We start from the raw sequence: 24,247 nt of genomic DNA on the forward strand, positions 1-24,247 counted from the left end.
TACCATAGTCTCCGCATTCCATTGCTGATTGGCTGGGATGAGGTCTCGCAGTCTCTACATTCCTTTGCTGGACATGAAGTCTTGCAATCTCCACATTCTTTTGCTGATTAGCTGGAATGAGATATCAAAGTCTCTGCATTCCTTTGCTGATTGGCTGGGATGAGGTCTCGCAGTCTCTACATTCCTTTGCTGATTGGCTGGGATGAGGTCTTGTAAGTCTTTATATTCCATTGCTGATTGGCTGGGATGAGGTTTTGTAGTCTCCATGTTCCTTTGCTGATTCACTGGGATGAGGTCTTGTGGTCTCCATGTTCCTTTGCTGATTGGCTGGGATGAGGTCTTGCAGTCTCCATGTTCCTTTGCTGATTCGTTGGGATGAGGTCTTGTGGTCTTTGTGTTCCTTTACTGATTGGCTGGGATGAGGTCTCGCAGTCTCTACATTCCTTTGCTGATTGGCTGGGATGAGGTCTTGTAAGTCTTTATATTCCATTGCTGATTGGCTGGGATGAGGTTTTGTAGTCTCCATGTTCCTTTGCTGATTCACTGGGATGAGGTCTTGTGGTCTCCATGTTCCTTTGCTGATTGGCTGGGATGAGGTTTTGTAGTCTCCATGTTCCTTTGCTGATTCACTGGGATGAGGTCTTGTGGTCTCCATGTTCCTTTGCTGATTGGCTGGGATGAGGTCTTGCAGTCTCCATGTTCCTTTGCTGATTCGTTGGGATGAGGTCTTGTGGTCTTTGTGTTCCTTTACTGATTGACTGGGATGAAATCTCTGCATGCCTTTACTGAGTTTCAGTGTGTACAGTGTAAAGATCCTCAAGTCCAGCCATTACAGCAAACTTTTCACCTGTAACGTGACACCGTCCTGTCACCAGAGTTTCCAATCATCTGAATGCTGTCATTACACGGTCATTATCTGAGTTGATTAAGCGCTCTGAATGCTGGGTGACATTATAAAGGACTGTGCCAAAAGGAATAAAAAGAACCTGTACTGAGCAGAGTGTGGAAAAAAGGAACAGGAATGTAATTTAGGGTGTCGTCTAATGAAGCTAGCAAACAGACCACAGGGTGAGCAAACTCAATGGCCTAACTGAGGCGTGTGATTCGCTAAAGCTGGATTCTTCTTTTCAGTGGGAGGTTTATAGGTTACCTTTGGTCTAAAGCAACAGCTGAGTCTTTGCTATCTAATTCTTCTGCCTGGAAAGTTTATGTAATAACTGCTATTGTACAATGTAAATGTTTGAGATAAGGACAGCATGTTGTAGCTATGCAATTTACATTTATCAGGAAATAAAGGCACACTTCCATGTAACCAAGGCACAATTTAAAGTATTAAGTGCCCCAGGGCCACAGCACACGCGACATCACGGCAGGAAGGCACGGACCTGATTGGTGGCTTGTAAAAGTGCATATAACATTACATGAGCTTTTCAGTGACTGCTATAATAAAGGAATACTATACAATCATATTAAATATAGTAGAGTCACATTTATTTGTTAAAAAATGTTCATGAATGGAATGGGTGGGATTATGGGAGGTTGCCCTGCTTGGTGTCTCTATCCCATCCCCCCCTCCAAGGCCGTGGCGCACAAAGGTCCATATAGTTGATCCAGGCCAGCCTGCAACTGCACAGAGTAAGAAACCTTACTTTCCTATGTAAAAGAGTAGTTAGGGTTAGAAAGGCATGCCTCCCTGTCACTGCACCCTACCATCCCAAAGTTTAGGATTAGAAAAGGGCCCCTCCCTGTTACTGTACAGTTGTTTGTTTGTTTATTTAGTTGTTTGTTTGGTTTTTTTGTTGTTTGTATGTTGTATGGTGCTATGGTGCTACTAGAAACGGAATTGCCTGGAGGAACCTTCCCGAGGGATTAATAAAGTTTTCTACCTACCTACCTACAGAGTAAGAAGCCCTACCTCCCCATGTAAAAGGGTTAGGGTTAGAAAGGCAGGCCAATGCACAGAGTAAAAAGCTCTACCTTCCCATGTAAAAAGGTTAGGATTAGAAAGGTGCCCCTCCCTGTCACTACACAGAGTAAGAATCCTTACCTTCCCATGCAAAAAGTTTAGGATTAGAAAGGTGCCCCTCCCTATTACTGTACAGAGTAAGAAGCCCTACCTTCCCATGTAAAAGGGTTAGGGTTAGAAAGGCATGCCTCCCTGTCACTGCACAGATTAAGAAGCCCTACCTTCCCATGTAAAAGGGTTAGGGTTAGAAAGGCATGCCTCCCTGTCACTGCACAGATTAAGAAGCCCTAACTTCCCATGTAAAAGGGTTAGGGTTAGAAAGACATGCCTCCCTGTCACTGCACAGAGTAAGAAGCCCTACCTTCCCATGTAAAAGGGTTAGGGTTAGAAAGGCATGTCTCCCTGTCACTGTATAGGGTAAGAAGCCCTACCTCCCGATGTAAAAGGGTTAGGGTTAGAAAGGCATATTTCCCTGTCACTACACAGAGTAAGAAGCCCTACCTTCCCATGTAAAAGGCCACCACACTATGGATTATAAGCCCATGAGAGACAGGCTTTTTGAACATTAACTGTTTCAGTATGTGTTCACACTGAGAGCCCAATCCTAACTGCATCATGATAATGTTCAAAATGTGGAAAGTCGTCTTGTGAAAAAGAATGCATAAAAAAAAGAAACAAACTGAAAAAACAGATGCAGCTCTCTCTGAGTAGGAAGAATGGATTTGTTTGGCTCTGGGTTTGTTGATGTTTTATTTTTGCAGTCTGTCAATAAAAATCATGTAGGGGCAGTAACAGAAATTATTTGTGAAACTAGCAGTTACATTTAAATTTAACTATACTCTGAAAAAACATGACAGTGAGACTCATTTTCCATCCTGCCAGAAAATCAGTCAATCGAATTCAATTGAGGATTAAAAAAAAAAGATTTTAAAATTGAAAAACTGTGACCTTTAAAGGGGAATTTCCCTTAACGTGGTTAATCTCCCTTCCAATATACTCCATTAAAGTAGTCATGGCGAATCGTTTAGCTGTTACTAGCAACCTACAATCCTGCAATCCAAGACGCCAAAAAATTCAGATGAATATAAAATAGAAAAAGAAAAAAAGAACCCTGATTTCTCAGTGCCCCCCAGTGGACAAAAAAGAAATGACGATTACATAAAATATCAAAATACCGACGGGTATCTTTCAATATTACAACCCCTGGCAAAAAGTATGGAATCATTACTCTTGGAGGATGTTCAGTCAGTTGTTTTACTATGTAGACCAAAAACAAATCACAGATATGACACAAAACCATTTTACCTAACAGCTGAACATTCTGGCTCATACCTCCAAAAAATAAAATGACATTGTTGCAATTAATGACATCTTTTTTCAGATCAAGTAGAGGAAAAAATATGGAATCACTCAATGTTGAGGAACAAATTATGGAATCAAGAACAAAAAAAGAACACAATTAGTACTAGTCCTTCGTTGCATCTACTCTGGTTTTTATGACAGCTTGAATTATTTGAGGCATGGACTTCACTAATGAAAAACAATATTCTACATCAATCAGGTTCCAACATTCTCGTATAGCAGTTGACAGATCAGCTTTGCAGGATGGAGCAGGATCGGATTGAGATCCAGACTGTTTTCTGGCCATGTTATTGTTGTTATACAGTATGTCTATCATTGAGTTGATATGCCTTTCTTGAAGAAAAGTTTTAACACTCTGTGCTTGGTGGCAAGATGTATTATCATCCTGAAAAATGACTTCATCATCACCAAACCTACTTTCGATTGATGGAATGAGAAAATTGTCTAAAATTTCAACGTAAACCTGTGCATTTACTGTGGAGGTAATTGTTACGTTCGCCCAGCGGGCAGAAAGGCAGCGAAGCCATGAAGTCAGGAATAGGGGTTTATTGACACGGACCGGGCAGACAGCGACAAACATCAATGACCGATCTGGGGAACACTAACTCAGACGCGGACTAAATACACAAGACGTGCAGAAAATAACAGGTAACAGGTGATCACAATCGGGGTAGTACACGTAGGTAATGAGGGGGCGTGGCACACACGAGGATCGAACGAGCAGGTCATGACAGTAATGACTGAAATCTGCCCTGGTCCTTTACCTGACATGCAACCCCATATCATCAATGACTGAGGAAATTTGCTTGCTTTCTTCAGGCAGTCGTCTTTATATGTTTTATTGGGATGGCACCAAACAAACGTTCCAGCATCATCTCCTTGGTCAATGCAGATTCGGGATTCAACACTGAATACCACTTTCATCCAATCATCCACAGTCCATGACTGCTTCTCTTTAGTCCACTGTAACCTTGTTTTCTTCTGTTTAGGTGTTAATGATGGTTTACATTTGGCTTTCCTGTACCTAAATCCCATCTCCCTCAGCCGATTTCTTACAGTTTGGTCACAAACATTGACTCCTGTTTGTGCCCAGCTGTTTTCCATTTCTTTTGTCGTGCATTTTCTATTTCCACGCCATATTGCTTTGAGTCTCCTATCCTGACGTTTTGATGTCTTCCTTGGTCTACCTGTATGTTTCCCTTTTACAACCTTCCAATTTTGTGTGTACTTGCTCCAAATTTTTTACAGAGCTGACTGGGAACAACCAATATTCTACACCACACTCCATGTTGATTTACTTTCTTGAAGAAGTTTTATAATCCTTTCCATTGTTTCAACTGACAACTCTCTTGTTGGGGCTATGTTTCCTGTCAATCAGTCAGGTACAACAGCTCGTTAAGATCTGCAAGCACTCTCATTTAACTGCAGACTAATTTTCCTAATTAAACCTGTGCAGGTATTTCTTTCAGAAATGCAAATTACAGGGTGATTCCATATTTTTTTCCTCAGCATTGAGTGATTCCATATTTTTTTCCTGTACTTGATCTGAAAAAAAAATGTGTCATTAATTGCAACAATGTCATTTTATTTATTTTTTCATTTATTTTTTTGAGCTATGTTTTACAAAGCCAGAATGTTCAGCTGTTAGGTAAAATTGGTTAAATATGATTTAAAAACTCAATTTGACCTCTTGTTACAAATATGATAGGCTTCCTGCTCAATTTAATAAAGTGAAATAAAGCTAAATTTATGGCAAATTTGATTATCATTTTGCCGATATTACACAAGAAAACAACTTACTTTTGAGTTAAGTCGCTGTTATTTTAATAAAAATATTTGCATGTTTAATTTTGTAATTCAACGACTCTTAAGTGTTAATGAATTTTACACAGTTGGTTAGTTTCAGTCTTAACCCTTTTTATTTTCCAGTTTGTTTACGTCTTCAATCTATTTATCCTGGACAAGGTTCCTGGAGCCTAAAACAGGCATCAGAGCGCCTATAGGACAGGATGCCAGCAAACTCCACACACGGAGAGCGGAGATAAGATTCAATCACACAACCCATTAAGATGTGAGATGTGAGACCACTATCGTTACTATCTTAACAAACTATGCATTCATAGGTTATGTGTGACATTTAGTTAACTAATTGTTTATTGTCGTCTGCTGGCAGTCCCACGTTCCTTTGGCCTCTTTTATTTCTGCCTGAAAATGTCCTGTGTCAGCGTAGGGTACTATGTACATCAGCTGGAAAATATACGGTCACTCGGTATTTATTCATTCGGCATTGTACCAAACAAAGAAAAGTAGTCTTGACACCGTTGGCAGCTGCAAAGTACCTGTAATATGCTTTTACGTATAAATCTCAGAGTACGAGAATAACATCCTTGTGACAAGAAAAGATCCAGCTGGATTCTGCCATTGACCTGGATCTAACTACGACCCATGCAACCAAGTCTGCCAAAAACCATCTTCTAGATTATTCTAGTTCATGATTGCAGAAAAGCGTCCGCTTGGTGTCAGTGCAGTAAAGGTAAACGAAGCTCTCCGTGCAATCAACTGTATAAGTAGGCTGCGGATGAGCAGAAGTTCAAGGTAGAAGCAATTACTGTTCAAGTCAGATTATGTTGTATTCTTATTTATGTGTGGAGTGGAATATTGATGTCACCTTATTTCAGTTAACTAATTTTCAGTTAATGTTTCTGACCCCTACGATGGCAGTCTATAACCAAAAATACGTGCATTTAGATCTTTTTTCCCTCATCTCCTCTATTGCTCGTGTAGCCTGTGCATGATAGATAATAAATACAGACAGCAGGAATCTTCTGCATAATGCGTATATGTTTGATTAGAGTGGTGCGAGACATCGAGGGAAGCAAACCGCAAAGACTGCCAGGAGGTCTGTAAAATCAAGCTTATTTTCTGTGGGCGGTGCAGCTGCGATCGCGGTCCGTCCCGTTTGCTGTAAACCCTGCCCGTCTGAAACCGAAGCCTGGCTCTATTCAGTTATGGATGAAGCGCCGGTGAGGAGGCAGCGCCTGCTCTATGCGCTTAATGGTGCAAGGGAGACACGTACTGTGCATGTAGTCTGTCTACTGGGTCCGATGGAGTAGCACACAGCTTTGTCGAGGCAAGCAGCCTGGTACTTGTATGGTTTAGTGTGCGAGGAAACTTTTGGAGTTGAAAGTACCTGTTGCTCGTCCGAGCAGATTTCAGGACTCGGATTACAAACAAGACTATCAATTTTTGGAAATGAAAATGCATCTGTGCCGACGGTGGTGTTTTCGCGCATTTCACACTTAAACTGGAAAACTCATTCAAAGTGTTTAAACACTATATTGGATATTTAGTTTTGGAACAGAAAATGAGAATATATAGTGTGCCTACCGCAGTGAAGCATGTTGAAGTGTATGGCCGGTGTCGCTGAATAAACACATTGCTCTATTCTTAGTTTAACAACCGAACCGAGAGTTCAGAGGGAAATGGCAAACGAGTTGAAACCGCGACTCTGTGTGATGAACAAGAGGGAGAATGGCTATGGCTTTCACCTGCATGGAGAGAAGGGGAAGAGTGGACAGTACATACGCAGAGTGGAGCCCGGCTCGCCGGCCGAGGCTTCGGGGCTACGTGCAGGGGACCGGGTGGTGGAGGTGAACGGCAAAAATGTGGAAAAAGAGACGCACCACCAGGTGAGTAACACAATCTCCCCGCAGCTGCTCCTCCGTGGAGCCCTCGGTGTCGCTTTCACAGTAATGCAAATTCATTTTCATCCCGAGGATAGTGGCCACTGGAAAAGGGACAAAATTGCTACAAAAAAGGAGTTCCTTAGTGTTATAGAACATGCACCATGTAGTGCGGGCACGTGCCGGGTTTATGGAACTAGCGAGGAACCTGATTTTGAAGTGGAATGTTCTTTTTCATTATGTATATATTTATTTGTGTTAGAAAATAAAGCCACTTCTGCCCAATTATCAATTCACCGGTGTATGAATGTGTGTGTGGATGGGTGAATGTGAGGCATGAATTGTAAAGCGCTTTGAGTGCTCGTAGAAAACCTATATAAATGCAATCCATTTACCATTTAATTTGCAGGGAGTCTTCAACACATCAGCTTGTAATGTATATTTTAACAGAATATTTCCAGTTTCGGACCTAAAAAGTATCTGGAGCTGTACAGACATGGTTTCTTGCTCGGTGTTTTGGCAGTCAGTCAGGATGATTGAATAGGAGGCCAATGATATTATATTCAGGTCTACCAAAGCTTTCACATCACTTGGGACAGCCCTATGTAACTACCCTTGCAGATTCCCTATGTAGTTTTCATGGCCTAATGCCTAGCTGGTACAGATTGAGCACTAACTGCATCACAGAGCTAAGGCAGTTCTTCTTGCAGTAAAAACAAAACAAAGAGAGCAGGGAATTTAAAAGCCGCATCAGCTGTTGGTGCCCTTGAGAAGACACCATGCTGAGCGGTGCCCTGGAGGATGCACTCCAGCGCCCTAAATCAGCCCACAGCACAGCCACTCTGCCTGCTGAACCGAGGATTACTGCAGTTATTCACCCTGACAGCTGAAAGACAGACTCAACCGTCCACATCTGGCTACACAGAGCACCCATCTGAAATCACTAGTTCAGGGAGTGTGGGGTAACGGAGAATAAGCTCCTAACAGACAAGCTTCCTTTCCCACCTTCCCTTGTACCCTCACCTACACTATTTGCTAATTTATTTGTAAATTATTATTAATTGGGCAACCTTTTAGTTGGCATGTACCAGAACATCCAAGCTATATCTGGAATCACATTGCTGCACACACCTTCGCTATTTCCCGCCAAAGATGTGTGTGTGTGTATGGGGGGGGGGGGGTGTAACTACTCTTCCTCACTTGAGTTTTAGCAGGTACAGACCTGTGAGCCTTGTGTTTTAGCTTTAGGACGGCTTCTTTCAGTTGCGGTCATAAATGGCTGCACCACCGCACAATTCCCCCACTGACCATTCAACTTTTCCCATGGTCTCAGGTGGTCCAGCGGATCAAGGCCGTGGAGCATGAGACACGGCTGTTGGTGGTGGACAGGGAGACGGACGAGTACCTGAGGAGCATGCGCCTCTCCTGCACAGATGACTCCACAGCTACGGGAGGAAGCGAGGTGCCGTCGTCACCGAGCCACGTACCCAGCCGGAAGGAGAACGGCTCGGTGTCCAGGCAGGTCGTCAGGCTGGCCAACGAGAAGCCCCGGCTGACCAAGAGCTCGCCATCTCGCAGTACCAAGAAGGTGAGAGTCACTTCTCCTGCTTAGAAGTTGTTCTGGGCACAGTGAGTGCCTATTAATGTAGCAGACCCATGGTCACTCTTAGCCATTCAGAGGATGCAGTTCCCTTTGGACCATCCACCCCCATGTGCCGTCTGTTGCCTGGTTAAGATGGCAGGTACAGGCGACACCAGAGACATCCTGGGGACTGAGACTATGAGCAGCAGTGAGAGGCACTGGGGGCTATGGGTTCATATCCCTGGTAGCAGAAAGCTATAATACCAGTAAACTTTAGGTGTGCTTAAGGTACCTGCCATAGGTTCTAAGCATATTATAAGTATATTGGTGCATATTATTAGACTACTAGATATTGGATTTACACCAATAGTCATGCACATGGATACTGGTGTGTGTACAAACAAAGCACAGACAGGCGACAGCAGATGATTGTGTCATGTCCCTCGATGGCGCTGGTGCACGTGAAGGTAATCCAGGGTGCAGCCTGGCAGACCCGATCCTGACATTTATCTGAAACCTGATCACGCAGCCTGCAACCAAATCTGGGTATGATGGAAAATGTTTCTGTTTGGGGAATGAAGAACATGGTCCTGAGGACAATGCTGTTCTGGTGACCAGTGGGAATATGAACATGGGTTGATCACGTGCAGCTATGGTGCACGGAGTGAGCAGTCAGAGGATGTTCACACGTGAGGTCAGGGGCACTTTTCAGGCAGCATATGCTGGGATGAGTGTGTCATAGGGAACAGGCTGGAGTTCTTTCTAAGAAGCGATGTCTAGTGACAGAGATTCGCTGATTAACATACCCCAGAAATAACTGATATGGAGGCTTAGCTAACATGACGCATGTTTGGATTCACAAAATACTGTGCTGCTATATCAACAAAAAGAAAAAGAGGAAGCCCAGTTGGAAAGTTTGTGCTGTTTTTCTTTTTGTCCTTAATTCCACTCAGATTCGGAAAACAGGATACAGCTCTTGAGAAGATGAGATCTGCTTTTGTTTGCAATCCCATCATTCTGTGGCCTGAGCCTTTCTAACTCCCGTTTCATGCTTTTGGTGAACATGTGTTTTCATTTATGCTGCTAACGGCTCCGATCGGGAAATAAAGGGCTGTTTTCTTCGATGACTTACGGGTCCAATCAGCGCTCTGTCCAGAGAGCACTCTACCTAAGAGTGCCGTTCAGCTGTTTGTGCTCCAAGGGCCTAGTAGCTGTGTTCCAGCTGCCTGCGTATCAGGACACCCCGGTTAAGCCCCGGAAATGTACCCAGTGCCTCCTGAACAGATCGCTGGCTGCTGCTGGGCTGAAAAGCAGGGTTGAGAAATCGAGGCTGAAACAGAAAACCTTTAAAAGGGATTTGGGGGGGGGGGCAGTGAGTGGCTTGGAGAAGCAGGAGTGCCTCTCTGCCAAGAAGAAAGCGCTTATCCCCAGGCCGTGGCTCTTAAAAGATAAAATTTGATTTGCACAGTCCCATTCCACGACACCTATGGTTTCCCGGCTATTGAGAAATATCACAAGAGGAACTATGTGGGGGTGGGGGGCGGGGGGGAGGCTTGTGGTCAGGGTAAAACAAAAAGTAACAGCCCATAAACACATCTGTTTGGCTGTTTTTCCTGCATTAGGCAGGAGGGACGTCAATCTAGAATTCAGCGTTTTTGTCTTTCATACAGTCATACATAGCTCAGCTACTAAAGCCAAGTGACCTTCAGATATTTACATAATCATATGGACTGGAGGACAATGCTGGGATGTATTTTTAAGGACTGTCCATGTGCACAGAGACATTTTCCAAGTGCCCTCAGTGGACAGCCCTCCCCCATCCCGTGGGTAGACGGGGATGTTGTGAACTTTGTTCTTTCTCAATCTGGCTGTGGGGGGGAATATTTATCTAGAACAGTCTGCCCCATGGCTGCCATTTTCTTCATAATCAATCCAGAATGGTCAGCAGAAGTGGTGATGCTGTTTTGCTTCTAGTTTCTCCAGTCCTGCCGAAAACATGCCACATGGAGAGGGACCATGAGTACCGTGATATTTGTGCTGCTCAGATGCAGTAAGATTTTCCATAGATAAAGCAGCTAGTGCCTCAGTTGATCCTGATCATCTCCAGGAGATGTTATCAGGAAAAACGATCAATCCGGGCCAGCCGACTCGCATGTTCATCTTTGCTCTGAAAAGTCAAAGAAATCCTCTGGCTGTTAGCAGGGCAGCAGGCCTCATCGTACCGGGCCCTGCTGCTTCATGCAGGAGCAGAGGGCACAAGGAGGAGCCTGGGCAGCGGCAGCTCAGCTTAGGGGTCAGCTCCCAAGAGGACCATCTGCAGGAGCAGTGGGGTGCAGGAGCAGTGGGATGCAGGAGCAGTGGGGTGCAGGAGCAGTGGGGTGCAGGAGCAGTGGGGTGCAGAAGCAGTGGGGTGCAGGAGCAGTGGGGTGCAGAAGCAGTGGGGTGCAGGAGCAGGCTGCCCCGCTCCTGGCCTGGTCTCTGCTCCCCAGCTTGAGAAGCTGAGCCCAAGGCTGAGGGACCTTCATTGTGGTCAGGCTTCCTTCAGGTTGCTCACTGTACTTTTCAGACTGCAGGAGACCACAGTTAGCAGAAATGCAATTAGCGTGGGCCGTTACTGATCCAAAGACCAGGTTCGTAAGCAGAGCCCAGGCTTACCCAAGTCCCAAGCTGAAGTACAGAAAAAGGTGTGCTGGTGTTGGGAGTTTGATGCAGACTGAGAGGCCTGGATTCAGGCACTAGGTTTCCAAGGCTGCTGCGGTTACCTCCAGGCTTCCCAGGCTGCCACTGCAGGAAGGAACAGCGCAGGACGCTGGGGCCCCAGCCGCTGCTCGGCATCGCTGGGAACACATTGTTCTAATAAGCCTGTGTGATGCAGGCAGCGCTCAGCGATATGTGACACCTCTCCGCTCTGGTCCTTTCCTGTTTAACCGACCATCTTTAGCCTACCCAGCTCTCAAAAGGCTCCCTTCTGTTCCCCTATTACTGGCAATTCCTTTAGCACACATTTGGGCCAGTACAGCCATTACAAAACCTCCTATGGAGACCTGTCATTTCAAATGGACCATCTGGATATTTCAAAGAATTTGCACTGTGCCTGGTGCATGTTTTGCACTTTCCTGCACAAAGAATCCAGTGAGAGACTCTGTGTGGTTACAGCAGGCAGCAGTGCACACCAAGACGCTTCTTGGATGTTTTTATGCTGTTCCTTTAATGTACAGTGGCGTTTACCCTTAGCTTTCTAGGGTTACTGAATGAGGAAGCAAATCCAGGGGGCGTTTCTAATAGTCTGCTTTCCAAAGTGCACTGGAGACCAGGAACTTTAGCATGCTGTATCAATATGGAATAGGTTGCAGGCTCTCTACAACCCTGAGCAAGATAAGTGGTTGGACAATGGATGAATCCATGATCCCTTAGTCCTCAGTGTTTCAGTATCCTATCAAATAAATTGAGCCATTTCTTCATGGATAGATGGAGAGTTGGACACCCCCTTTCCCAAAATATCTGTACCTTGCCTTACCTGGGGCAAAAGGACAAGGGTGGCAACCCTCCAGTAAGTCAACATTGGACCTGGTCTCAGGTCATGGCCACTGACGGCTTCCAGAGTGTTAAAAGGGTAGATGACTTTATCACTGTTGTGTGTTGTGGGTGGGGTCCATGCCCAAACCCATATCTCACCCCAAATCACTCCAGACAGAGTTTGCAGCCACATGCTGCACGCCTGAGATACCACAGAGCACCTATGCATGATGCGCGATCCAGATGCGAATATGAAACATACAATTCACGTTTGTTATTCATTGCATGCTGCGCATGTTAAAAAATACCTGTAGAATGTATATTGTGGTGAATTTACATGATGCATTTATTAGTGCTGTGATTCCGCATAGCTGGTTATTGTGGCAGTTCCTGGGGTATTACTTTACCTTATTCTCTCCGGGAGAAGATACCTCGCATGAAATCCAGAGCGTTGTGCTGCTTGCAGACAGGACTCCAGCTCTGGGCCGGTGTCACGCTTCAGGAATTCACTGTCAGGGTTTCAGGCCGGGGGTGTCCCCATCCTGCTAACAAGCTCCTTCCTAGAGTTAGCTCTTCATGGAGATGACTGAGCGAATGGAGCTGGACAAAATCCCACATGTGATGGTAATCGTACCCAGAGGGGAGGTCACGTGTTCATTCCTACACCGAAGACGAGGAGGGGCGGCCTGTTAACAGTGACAGGGAAAACATCCATTTACATTATGATGGCTTACTAACTGGCTGCCAGTGTGCCGGCATGTTCATGGGGACATAAGGTGAGCAGAGCTTGTGTGTAGACAGGTTCAAACTCAGAAGGGATTTCAGGAACGGGAGAGACAGTCGCCCTCTAGGGACCACGGTTAACGGACAAAGAATCGGACAAAGCAAATTAATGGGAATGATCTGTGCAGAAAATAACCAGAAAACAGTTCCAAAGCATTTCGAGACATTAAAGCCTTGGGATTTGTGGGAAATTGCCTGTCGTTTCATTACCCCAGTTGGAGATCTCCTGACATGCATTTTCAAAAACATCTTTTTTCTTTGGAGCAACATTTAGTGTTAGAAAGAGGGCCCTTGTCTTGCTTTTATAACATGTATTTCCACCATATCCAGTATCTCCTGCTCTCTAGTTCCTCTCCTTGGCCAGCTGCTCTCTTTCCAGATGTGAGGCCCCAGCCCTCTTTGCCCAAGGGATGCCTGGGGCTGGGGTGGAGGAATGCCGGCCCCTTCCTCTGGGCTGTGGGGGGGATATTCTGCCCTGGAGAATGTGTGGGAAAACAAGCATCTGCCTCCCTTGTACTACTACGGGAAATCTGCAGGTTCAGATGTGGGCTTCTTCCTACACTCACTAACATACCATGCTCAGGGTCCGACTCTGTAGCCTACAGTTCCCCGCCTTTTGATGGTCGTGGACCGGACTGCATCATACAAAAATTTCAAGGACCTGTGGGCACATCAGTTGGCGCTTATATAAGTTAAACCGTCTCCATTATTTTCTGATGCGAACAGAATATGTGAACGTGAGGGTTCATTAGAAAGTGAAAATATATAGTTCACTTTTGGAAATAAAGTGACCCCTCTGCAAAAGCCTCATCGTCCTGTGGCCTGGTGGAATACTGGCCAGAGACCGGAGGTTAGGAACCCCTGGTGATTCTCTCCTTCTCCAACATAACTCACCTTAGCATTGATCATGGAGAGCTTACTAGTTTGACCTCCTCTGGACTTGAATGCTCTGGCCAGGATTGCTTTTGCTTTGCATCTGTCATGTGAATGTGCGGTAGAAGCCTAGGAAACGTCCTGTGCAGGACAGAGCCTCCCCATGTCAAGGCAGTACAACATTATGGTACCAAGGGTAATCTACAAAAAAGATGACCTATAGGTAAAAGCTCATCACCTCAAACGGGCACCGTGACTCAATCTCTCCCTTTCCCTCATCGCTATTGTCTCTACTGATCCTCATAGCTCAGGTTTCTTGTCAGGGAAGGGACAGTGTGTGTTGCCCTATACAGATCAGTTATATCTCAGCTGCTGTTATGTAAAGCTCACCAGCAGTGCTGTCAACTCCCACCCCGCCCCCTGTGGGTAGCCAACCGGGGGGAGGCCTGGAGCCCAGTGATAACTTGTTTGGAGTGCAACATCTGCCTGTAGGCTTAAAGGAAACAGCAAGAGAAGCCAGTCAGTGATCCTGGTGGTGTGGTTATGTAGCGGATGAAAGGAAACATTGATAATCAGTCTTGGGTTGATATGATATTAAAATCGTGCTGCCAGGTGCAGTGTTTCCCTGGGAATCCCTTAACATTCATTTGGTTTATTCACAGAAATCGTGCTATTATTTTACCCAACTGTGGAGAGAAATGCCATGAAGAGCATATTCTGAAACTTTCCCCAAGCCTTCAAACTTGTGTTCTTCAAGAGCCCTTGGAAAGTTGAGAGATTCCTGGGGCAAAACACAGCAGTTTAGCGTCTTGTAAGCATTGTGGTATCACCCAGGGTCTCTGTGCTGCCACGTATGGGGAAAGGGCACAGTCAGAGCCTCCCAGGCATTACACCTTAGCACTCCACACCTCCCAGAATGGGGATGTTAGAGTCTATCAAGAACAAGGAGCGTTATGTTTGTGCTGGGCCTCTAAGGAAGGCAGAAGATGTTGGAGCATCTTAAGATGACGAGCAGGACCGCAGAGTTTCCCGCAGGCATATAGCCCCCACTAACCGCTTATGATGTTATCGCTGCTCCTCTTTCATCAACGCACTTTGAGTGCTGCCCCAGCGAGGTGTGGGCACCTTGGAGCTGGGCCCCTCCTGTTTGTCCAGTGTGAGGAATGGCTGCGTCAGCTCCCACCGTTTTCTAGAGAGTGCCGTGAAGGCAGACATCTTGGTAATTCAAGCCGGGAGGCTGGGGCTTTGACAGCTGAGGGGGCCCCTGGGAAAGCAGTGCGGAGAAACCCAACAGCCCCGACGTACCCAAAAGAACCGTCCTGTTAAAGGGACTATTGTTTTAACTACTAGCAAATGCACAGCTTTGTGTCCCTCTGTCAGCTTAAAATTACAACCAAAGAACTTTCCAGAATGAACATAAACTCAGAATAGGCAAGAAGAATAAGCACTGCTCAAAGATAAAAGGTCATAGCTGTATATTAACATATATAATTACATTAAACATACATTGTACATTTACCTTTTTCCCATCCAAGTCAAAAAGTCGGATCCCTTATAATTCTTGGTGCAGTTCCTGGTCAGGAGACCTTGCTTTCCGCTAGCAGTTGGCCCCTTTTAGATTTTGCTTTGTTTCATCTATCAGGGCAGCTAGGAGGCTGCCTGGGGTCTCCGCCACCTACTGAGGCTGCTGGCAGGGAACATGCTGTCATTCTAACAGCTGTAGCTGTGTGGAGGCCATGCTGGGGGATGGAGACAGGGAAGCCGAACTGGGAAAAACACTTCACTGCAGTTTTCAGGATGGTTTCTTGTATATTACATGAGAAAAGTTCCATTACCTTTTAACAATGACTGTATACTGTATATGGGATTGACAAGAAATAACTCAGACATGTCATCAGCTGACCCAGGGTGAGGTGAAAAGAGAGAGATTAGTCAGATGTTGTAAGGTTACCGGATATCAGTGCGTTTGACGTATGTATCCATGTGCATGGTCAGTGCTGTGACACTCTCCTCATCCAGTGGCAATGGCTCACAGGTCTGCAGGTCATTCCTGGGGTTTTGGGGGCAGAATAAGTGGAAAAATTCCTCCACCTGTCATATCTTATTGGGTGACGCAGCAGCTCACACCTTCGTGGTTTGGGGCTGAAACCTCATCTTTGCTGTGTGTGTGTCTGGAGTTCGCTCCCCCTTTGTCATGTACCCCCCTGGAAGGGGGACACTTCAAAAACCAACAAAGATGAATCAGGAACAGAAAACAGAATGGCCATTTCTTCCAACCATTCACGTTTCAAGGAGGACAATAAAGAACATTTGTATTTTCTCTGCTATCTTGTATCTCTAATGGGTGAAAAGATGATGTCTAATGTACATCAGAGGAATATTTTGCATTCTCCGATGGACCTATGGTGTGCAAGAGTGCTGCTTGCTGGGATTTGGTTGGCTGGCTGGCAGCTGTGCACATCCACAGAAGCATCCTGATGGGTGTGTAGTACTTGGGAATTTCACTGAAACTGTATCCCTGAATCCCCATGGTCTGCGGGTGTCATGCCTGCCCAGCAGGGACAGGTTAGAGAGCACAGGTACAGCCATCAACAGTCAACAAACTCTTTTGTCAACAAACTCCTTTGTCAACAAACCACCTTTTTACTTCTGTGGTATGACCCTGCTGTGCCACGCCGCTTGTCACACTGATGTAACTCTGAATCGTTTGTCATATCAGGGGTCCTGCAATTGGGATCCCATCTGCTCACAAACTAACCTAAAGTCATCACAAGAAGAGACTTAGCCTGACAGACATACAGTAAGCTTGTGTAGATTTGAAAAACACATGTGACCAAACCCAGAACATTCCCCGCAGATAGGGGACTCTCAGTGGACGGAGGCTGGCAAGGGGGCAGCCTTCGAAGGGTTAAGACGGCCGTAATCCATCGGGACTCTGTGTGAATAATTGAGGAGTTCCGATCCAGTTTCACCACAGAGGCTTTACAGACCTTTTGCTGCCCTTTGCAGCATGTACACAAACAAGCAGGTACAACAATGTCTTATTGTGAAAGGCAGTAAAAGGAAATGCCTGCGTGCTTCAGGTCTGCTGCCGTGTTGCATGTAGCCCCTGTAAGGTGTACAGCACAACCTGAAAATGCTGACACAGACAAGGCCGGGACTCAGGGGTCTGCAGGAAGACCAGAATGTTAACTGTCTTCCAAAAAACCATAAACATGTAAAATATGTCCGAAAGCCTGAAAAATCTTTGTACCAGTTCAGGGGACACTCAGACAAGCTGGCCAGCTGGACCTCCTGGGGGAAACACAGCTTGTAGAATTTGCTGGGGGGGAAGTGATATATTGTCATACCATAGCACACAGTGCACAACAATGAAATGTGTCCCCTGCATTTAACCTATATGTGACATCACAGGGGGCAGCTAATTTAGCACCCAGGGAACAGTGTTTGGGAGCAGTACCTTGGTCAGGGTACCTTAGTGATACTTTGCTGGTTGGGGATTCGAACCTGCAATCTTTCAATTATAAGTGCACATCCCCAACCACTAGGCCTCCACTGCCACCTCAAAAGACCTCATCCAGCTTTCTATGGTATCCAGGACAAAGAAATACAACAAATTAAGTGTCTAGATGTTTACTTTTACACCACTCTGGCTCAGCAGATATTAAGAAGACACCCCCCCACACACACACAAACACACACAACCACACAAACCTTTGAGTATATTGGTGCATTAACATTTTCTCTGTGGGGGGGTTCTGTGTTAGGAAGAGGCACTCTGGAAAAATGGAGAAAATAGAAAAGAATCTCCACGCACCTCAAAGAGCAGGTATTTGCATTGCGGAAGCATCTGCTACGAGCCTCTTCCAGACCCCAGAGCTCCTTGTAGACGTGGCTCTGTGCCACTGCAGAGAAGTATGTGGGTCACCATCTGATTCCAGTGCCTGAACACATTATGTCACACAGATCAAAAAACATCAGGAAATAAAAATGAATAGCAGGATTTAATGCACCTTTCCCTATTCCCCTTTGATCTAGCTCTGTTTTACTCGTCCTCTATTAGTGTGGGGGGGTGGGGGTATGATGCTGCAAGAAGAGATCCTTGGGAGTGCATTTAAATACCCCATAATCCACTTCTGCAAAACTTGTGCTGACCAGTGCTCTGTGAGCTCTTAATTCATCCAGAAGAATATACACAGGCCCACAACCTGGAACCTACTGGTACCGTTGGACTCTTATTGACTCTTATAAAGTACCTCAGTGCTGGTGGGAGGGGGTGGCTGGTGACTGATCCAAGATTAGTCACAGTGCATGAACAGGCAGTGAATGCAGTTGTGGGAAGCTTGGCTAGGACAGCTGTCTCTTAGCACTAATGCTTACCAGCTGCATGGTCTCTGCTGCTCATCTCACATGGAGGGGCTGAGCCCACAGCCCTCGCGGCTACACCGCCGGCCCCTGAAGGCCTTCGGACCTTTCCTCACCGCTCTGGAGATAATGCAGACGAAACTCCCATATTTCTAAACCTAAGGCTACTTGCAACAATATTTGTTCGACGAACCCTTTGCTTTGTTGTTTTGTTTGCCGTGGCTAATTCTTCGTCTTTTGACTGCCAGAGTGTACAATATTAGAGAGCTTGAAAATGACGTCATGCCCGTTTCTTCTCTGCGCTGCCAGGGGAATGACTTCAGCTGGTGAATGACTTCTTTCCCATTCTGAGCCCTCACTGTGATTACTGGATCAGAGCAGGTTTCAATCCAGCTTTCTGACTGTGCTCACTTATGCAAACATGAACAGAACGCACAGGCACTGAAGGACATATCTGCCACCCTCTGACATGCATGAAGAATTAGGTAGGCGTCAGTCACACATCTCCCATCTGGCCTCTGGCAAACTGCAGCTTTCTGTGCTTTCAAGTGTTGGTACATGGATGGAGGTCTGACCCCTCAGAATGACCGGAAGGAAGAACAGGGTTCAAAGCCACCAGAATTATTACTCAACAGCCTGCAGGGGGCGCCTAGCTTCTAAGTTCATGCCACAATACAACTTTGTCAGTTTCCTTTGTCTCTCGTCAGGGTCACCAGATCCTCCCTATTTTTAGTGTCATGCTGGGTGTAGCTGTGCTGCTTGAGGGTGATTACAGTAACAGAAGCTCTGTGCTGATCATTTAAAAAATAAAGGATTTGGGGCAGTGCTGTTGGAGCAATCCCGCTCTCTTGGGTGAGCTTTTCTACAGCGGAGGTGCCCCAGGTAACGCCAGGGGTCCTAACCTACTGTCAGGTTAACAAGCATCTTGTCGATTTAACAAGCATCTTAACTTGGTATGCAAGGCCTGACAGGTAACTGGGTGTTTTTAAAAGGCGTATCACACACAAAACCATCCAAAGGGCTTTGAGCAGAGGACTAGCCCATGTTTTGCAAAAAATCTTAGAGCTCATAAAGACGTCACACCATTGTATTTTGAAGAGGTAAGTAGTGTTTGTGTCAGTGATTTTGTTAGCATCCTTCTGATAGTAATGACTACTACACATATTCCTGATGATCCTGTCAGCAGATATGAGCCATTGATGGGCTGCAGTACCTGTAGCTCTACGTGTGCCAAGCCCATGCTTCATGTTGAGATGCCGCAGGCAACAGCAGTATAAGTAACAGAAATGCCATGTAACTGTAACTGCAGGCACTAATGGGTATTTGTTTTTTCTGGTGACCCCAGGAGTCAAAGTCCAAAGCCCAGGTCCAGGCCCAAAATGAGGAGCAGAACCAGACTGAGACCACAGAGCTTTTCCCACGTCTCTGCCACCTGCTGCGCGGTGAAACAGGCTACGGCTTCAACCTGCACAGTGAGAAATCCCGACCGGGCCAGTACATCCGTTCACTGGACCCAGGATCAGCAGCAGACCGGGCCGGGCTGAAACCTCAGGACAGGCTCATTGAGGTGAGTGCGAGTGTGAAGGAGGAACCACGTGGTGAATCATCAGGCCGAAGCGAAGGCAGCTGTGGCCTCGGCTCACCACGCGCAACAACATGGAGTGGGACGTGAAGAGGCCCTCGTCGTGATGCGCTACTTATATTAGGATTAATTCTCACACCAAGCAAACTGGCATGTAATAAGCAGTTTCCTCCTGGATGGAGTGGCTTTGCTGAATGGCTAATTGGTATAATTGCTACGGCGTGCTGTCTCATCTGTCAGCAGCTTGTTAGCAGGGCAAAACCCTCCCCCCTTTTTCCCACAGCCAGCATTTTGGAAAGTGATCATTTCCATAAACAAGGATTCACGTTCAATGGCAACTAAGCAAGATACGGAGCAATATATTACAGGAGACAATGATGATGCTTAATCTTAACCTTACACTAGTGTCCCTCAGCCCAGTCCTTGGGGATCCCCGGACGGTCCATGTTTTTTCTTCCTTCCTGTTCCCAGTATGAAACACAGCCCCACACTACCACTGAGTGTCACCCTTCAGTACCCAGCTGAATCAAGCCGCTCCACATTTCAGCATTGCTATAAAAGAGCAGTGTAATGACATGGACTGTGTGTCTAGCACTCCTGCTCTACCAATGACAGTCTGGTCTCACACATCAACATCAGCAATTCATTTTTCACTCACACACAGCTAGAATATGAGCAACACTAGCAACTAAGCAGGGAACGCTGAGGATTTTGCACACATTTGATGAAATTGCTGCACATTATACAGTCACTGTAAAAGTAACGTGCATGTTTTGCAGACCTGTGGCGTCCGGAGCCTTTCCTCGCTGTCAGACAGTCTTAATGGGACAGATTGTTCGTGCTGGTTATAGTAACCTAATGTAGGTGATTTAACTCCAAGCCCATGGTGCACGTGGGAGGGGGAATGGGCTGCCCCCCCAGCCTCTCCCAGGCTGTTACGAGCCTCAGGGCTGGTCAGCGCACGTTTGCTTGCCGCCTTCCTGTCTCAAAAGCCAGATGAATATTAAACAAAATCCCTCAGAGACACTGATACCTGAAACTCACACTACGGCTACAGCCAGGGCCACTCATCAATATTTCACGGTCGAGTGTTAAAGCTGCCTTGTTGTCCTGTGGCTGCCGGGCCTGGCCACACCAACGCTCAGCACACTGGGCCCAAGGGCGTGCTTGCTGGTCGCCTGCTGCCTCCATGTGTGTTTTTACTGGTTGAAAACAACCTGGAATCTTTTTGTTTCCCTCAAATAGTACAGCCCTTTTTCCTCATATCTGCTTTGGTGCCCCCCCACCCCCCACCCAGCTGCAAGTACAAGGTGATAAGAAGAGTCAGTCTGTAGAAAATTGTGGCATAAGTGTGTGCAAATTATGAACCATTCTAAACTATTATGGAGACATACATATTTCATAAAATAATTTCATAAAAATTCTGCATCTGTAAAAGTAACGATTAACCAGGTAGATATCAAGCTACAGTGACCATAGGGCACCACCTGGTGGTGACAGTTTATAACTGCACTCTTGTCATTTTTCATGATAACTGCACTGGCAGCTCTGAAATTATGAGGGGGGGGGGTTGTGCTGCAGGTAAATGGTGTGAACATTGAGGCTCTGAGGCATTCAGAAGTGGTGGCTTTCATCAAGAGCGGTGGGAGCGAGACCCACCTGCTGGTGGTGGACCAGGCTACAGACGAGCACTTCAAAAAACTGGGCATCACCCCAACAAGGAGCCACATTAAAGGTAAAGGTCTGAGGTCTCCACCAAAGTACCACGACAAGTTCACATGCACGTCTCATTAAGCCGACAGGGACCACAAGGAGCAGAAAACAAGTCATGAGCGCAAACCACAGGCTGGTGAATACGAGTGCCACACAACCCATGTGACAGCAGTGCAGCCAACCACAGTCCATATTCAGCGTCCTTAGCTACACATTAACCACTTTATGTTCCCTGCCAGATTATAGTGGCCAGGCCATTACAAACGGCTCCGAGAGCCTCCAGGTGAACGGCAGCTCCGCCTCACAGTCCAGTCGCTCCGACACCAGCAGTTCTGACAGACAGGTGAGAAAGGCCAGGTGCCGCTCTGCACTGGCTGCTGTGCTCCCTCTCTGTCACAAATGTGTCATTAGACACGCGCTTTGCTCAGCGGTTTTCCCTGCCCCGGTTTCCCAGGTGTTGGACGAGGATGAGAGCCCCCTCCTGGACCCGTTCGAAGAGAGTGGCCTCTACCTAAGCCCCACGGCTGCAGAGGCCAAGGAGAAGCTCCATGCCAAGCGCGCCAAGAAGAGAGCCCCTCAGATGGACTGGAACAAGAAGCACGAGATCTTCAGCAACTTCTGATCCACCTGCACCTCCACTTCCCATCTGGCCGGCAAATTTTCCCCCAAAATCCACAACTCCTGCCTCAGGACAGGACCACATCAAGAAGAGGGGTCAATCGTTTAGACAGAGAAGGAGGTGGGACTTACAACCACCACCCGACGGACAAAAGCAGGCTGGCGAGGAAAGAGCTGCAGGCGAGGAGACATTCAGCTTCCCGAGGCAGCAGAAAGCAGTGCCTGACAGAGTTATATCTAACGTCTTACCAAGTAATTTTCAAAGGTCTTTCCCTGAGGTCAACCACAGGCTATGGATTTCCAAATCAGATACAAGTCCCGGCCTGCCTTTAGAAAAATTACTGATTGAATAATTTTCTGCATTCATTTCTCCTTCTACTGACAAAAACAAAAATGACATGATCTGACTAGAAAACAAATGAAACGTTTTAGTACGCAGTTAAATTCAGTTCGCTTATGAGATCTATAATGTCTAAAGATGGATGTAAACAATGCACCCTAGACAGCTAGAGGGCGACAGTGAGATAGTTCAACTTGAGCCTGGTGTGTCATACCGAAAATGGAGAGGACTAGGTCAGAACTGTAAAGGAGAACCACACCCTGCCTTATACAACAGACCAGTAATACAGGAATGGCGCTTGGCTGGTGAAGGCCGTGTTTGTGTATCTTTAATGGGGTCCACAGGCTCTTTGTAGTTACATTTAGTAATGTCTTGTTGCCGCTGGCATGTTGCCACGGCGCACAAGCTGTGATGACGTTAAGGTGACGTGGGTTATGTCATGTATTAGCTGCTTGAAAGTAGAGTTTACGCAGCACTGTGACATATGAAGGTCCCTGTAAATATGTGACACCGTGCTGTTAAAGCATGTGAATGAGGTGCGATCCAGACTCTGCGTTTACACCCATAACTACCCAGAGGAGGCTGAGAGGGCCGATCCTTTTACAGAAAGACAAAAGGAGGAATATGCATTGCCTTTTTTATTACGGACCGCTCATATTTTATATGGACCGAGCGTGTGTTTAAAATGGCTAATTGACTGATTTTGCATGGAATGAGGAAAGGCCACACAGCAGAGGACCTTGTGGGCATCTGTGAAACACACACAGAAATGCAGAAGGCAGAGGACGCCTTCTAGTCGCTTACTTTAACTCATGTGGTCATCGCAGCCTGTGTTGCTCATTAACGCCTCACATGTAGCAGAACTGTGTCTCTCCCGCGTGTTCATGCTGTGGCTTTTGCAGGAACTGCAGAAAAAGGGCCGAGCACCACCAGCATCTGCGTTTCGGCCCCGAACGACCAAGTCAGTCTGGCTGTGTCACGTTGCATTTCCGCCGCTGTAGTTCATGTCTTGTTGCATTAATTAAATGTGCAGCTTGTTTCCCTCTCTCAGGCCTGCCACCATGATTGCAGCAGGTTTCTATGGCTCCTCCCTTACTGACCTCATTCAGTACTGATTCTCACAGAGTGCTGGTGGATGGGTGACAGTTCACACCACATTGCATTTTGTCAGTATAGTGTGACATCAGCTGCAGGAAGTCTCTCATTACCACAAATACACTCTATATATACAACAGTAAATATACGCACGCACACAGAGGCCAGGTCCACTTTTAGGAGCTGCAGATAAAGGCATAATTTCACGTTAAATTTGTCAGGAAGTCTTCAGAATATACACAGTACAAGTGAATGAGAACAACTAGAATAAATAAATAAACCTGCCAAGAAATCACTAACTAGTAAAAGCAACAAGATGATTAAGATAAAATGACACAACAACAGAATGACTTAAATGGATGTGTGGATGAAACCGAGTTATGAACTCAACTGCCTCTCCTTAAAAGGAGTGCTGTGACAGTCTCTTCTGTGTGAGTGACTTGATTTGAGCTGCTGTTCTGTAAGAGAGAGAGTGGGATGTGATTTCTCCAGCCAAACCTATACTAAGAAAGTCATTTAATTAATCTTTGTCCACACTCATGAGATTCTTTGAGAACTAGCTTAGACTTCAAATCATTTTAATTTGGTACATGCAACATCGTGTGATTACTCTCAGAAACTGTCAAAAGTCATCAATGAACCTTCATCTAAAACCTTCACCTGTCTGACCTTCACAAGACAGCATTATGCTTGACTCATCCAGCAGTTCATTCCACAAGCCCTAGACAGCCTGATAAAGCATGAGCTGGAGGCCTGTGTGTACCTGGTG

At 46.1% G+C, this 24,247-nt stretch overlaps 1 protein-coding gene and 2 long non-coding RNA genes across 4 annotated transcripts; 1 reads left to right on the top strand and 2 right to left on the bottom strand.

The window, feature by feature from the left end:
• The first annotated feature begins 5,969 nt into the window (after positions 1–5,969).
• Positions 5,970–23,430, top strand: LOC111843255 (Na(+)/H(+) exchange regulatory cofactor NHE-RF2). Its single transcript, XM_072704845.1, has 6 exons — positions 5,970–7,017; positions 8,345–8,599; positions 19,476–19,697; positions 21,294–21,447; positions 21,665–21,768; positions 21,880–23,430. Exons 1-6 carry the CDS (start codon positions 6,811–6,813, stop codon positions 22,045–22,047), a joined length of 1,110 nt encoding a protein of 369 aa, XP_072560946.1. The 5' UTR covers positions 5,970–6,810; the 3' UTR covers positions 22,048–23,430.
• On the bottom strand, positions 12,361–14,545 carry LOC111843276 (uncharacterized). 2 transcript variants are annotated; one of them, XR_002838109.2, is made up of 6 exons: positions 14,448–14,545; positions 14,156–14,258; positions 13,787–13,966; positions 13,467–13,553; positions 13,103–13,367; positions 12,361–12,769 (listed from the first exon to the last, which is right to left on the bottom strand). It is a non-coding gene; the product is annotated as an uncharacterized lncRNA (long non-coding RNA). The 2 variants fall into 2 exon arrangements; XR_011984712.1 differs by having other exon boundaries at positions 14,156–14,545.
• On the bottom strand, positions 14,875–17,554 carry LOC140581614 (uncharacterized). Its single transcript, XR_011984713.1, has 4 exons — positions 15,893–17,554; positions 15,717–15,815; positions 15,285–15,504; positions 14,875–14,954 (listed from the first exon to the last, which is right to left on the bottom strand). It is a non-coding gene; the product is annotated as an uncharacterized lncRNA (long non-coding RNA).
• Positions 23,431–24,247: the final 817 nt, after the last annotated feature.

The sequence above is a fragment of the Paramormyrops kingsleyae genome, chromosome 22 (assembly GCF_048594095.1).
Source record: "Paramormyrops kingsleyae isolate MSU_618 chromosome 22, PKINGS_0.4, whole genome shotgun sequence".
NCBI lineage: Eukaryota > Metazoa > Chordata > Actinopteri > Osteoglossiformes > Mormyridae > Paramormyrops > Paramormyrops kingsleyae.

What these genes read in the sequence shown, in the direction of transcription:
- LOC111843255 (XM_072704845.1), top strand. Translation starts at nt 6,811, where the DNA reads ATGGCAAACGAGTTGAAACCGCGACTCTGTGTGATGAACAAGAGGGAG. An exon ending in CTCAGGACAGGCTCATTGAG is followed by an intron (nt 19,698 to 21,293) that starts GTGAGTGCGAGT and finishes GTTGTGCTGCAG; the next exon opens with GTAAATGGTGTGAACATTGA. An exon ending in CCAGCAGTTCTGACAGACAG is followed by an intron (nt 21,769 to 21,879) that starts GTGAGAAAGGCC and finishes CCGGTTTCCCAG; the next exon opens with GTGTTGGACGAGGATGAGAG.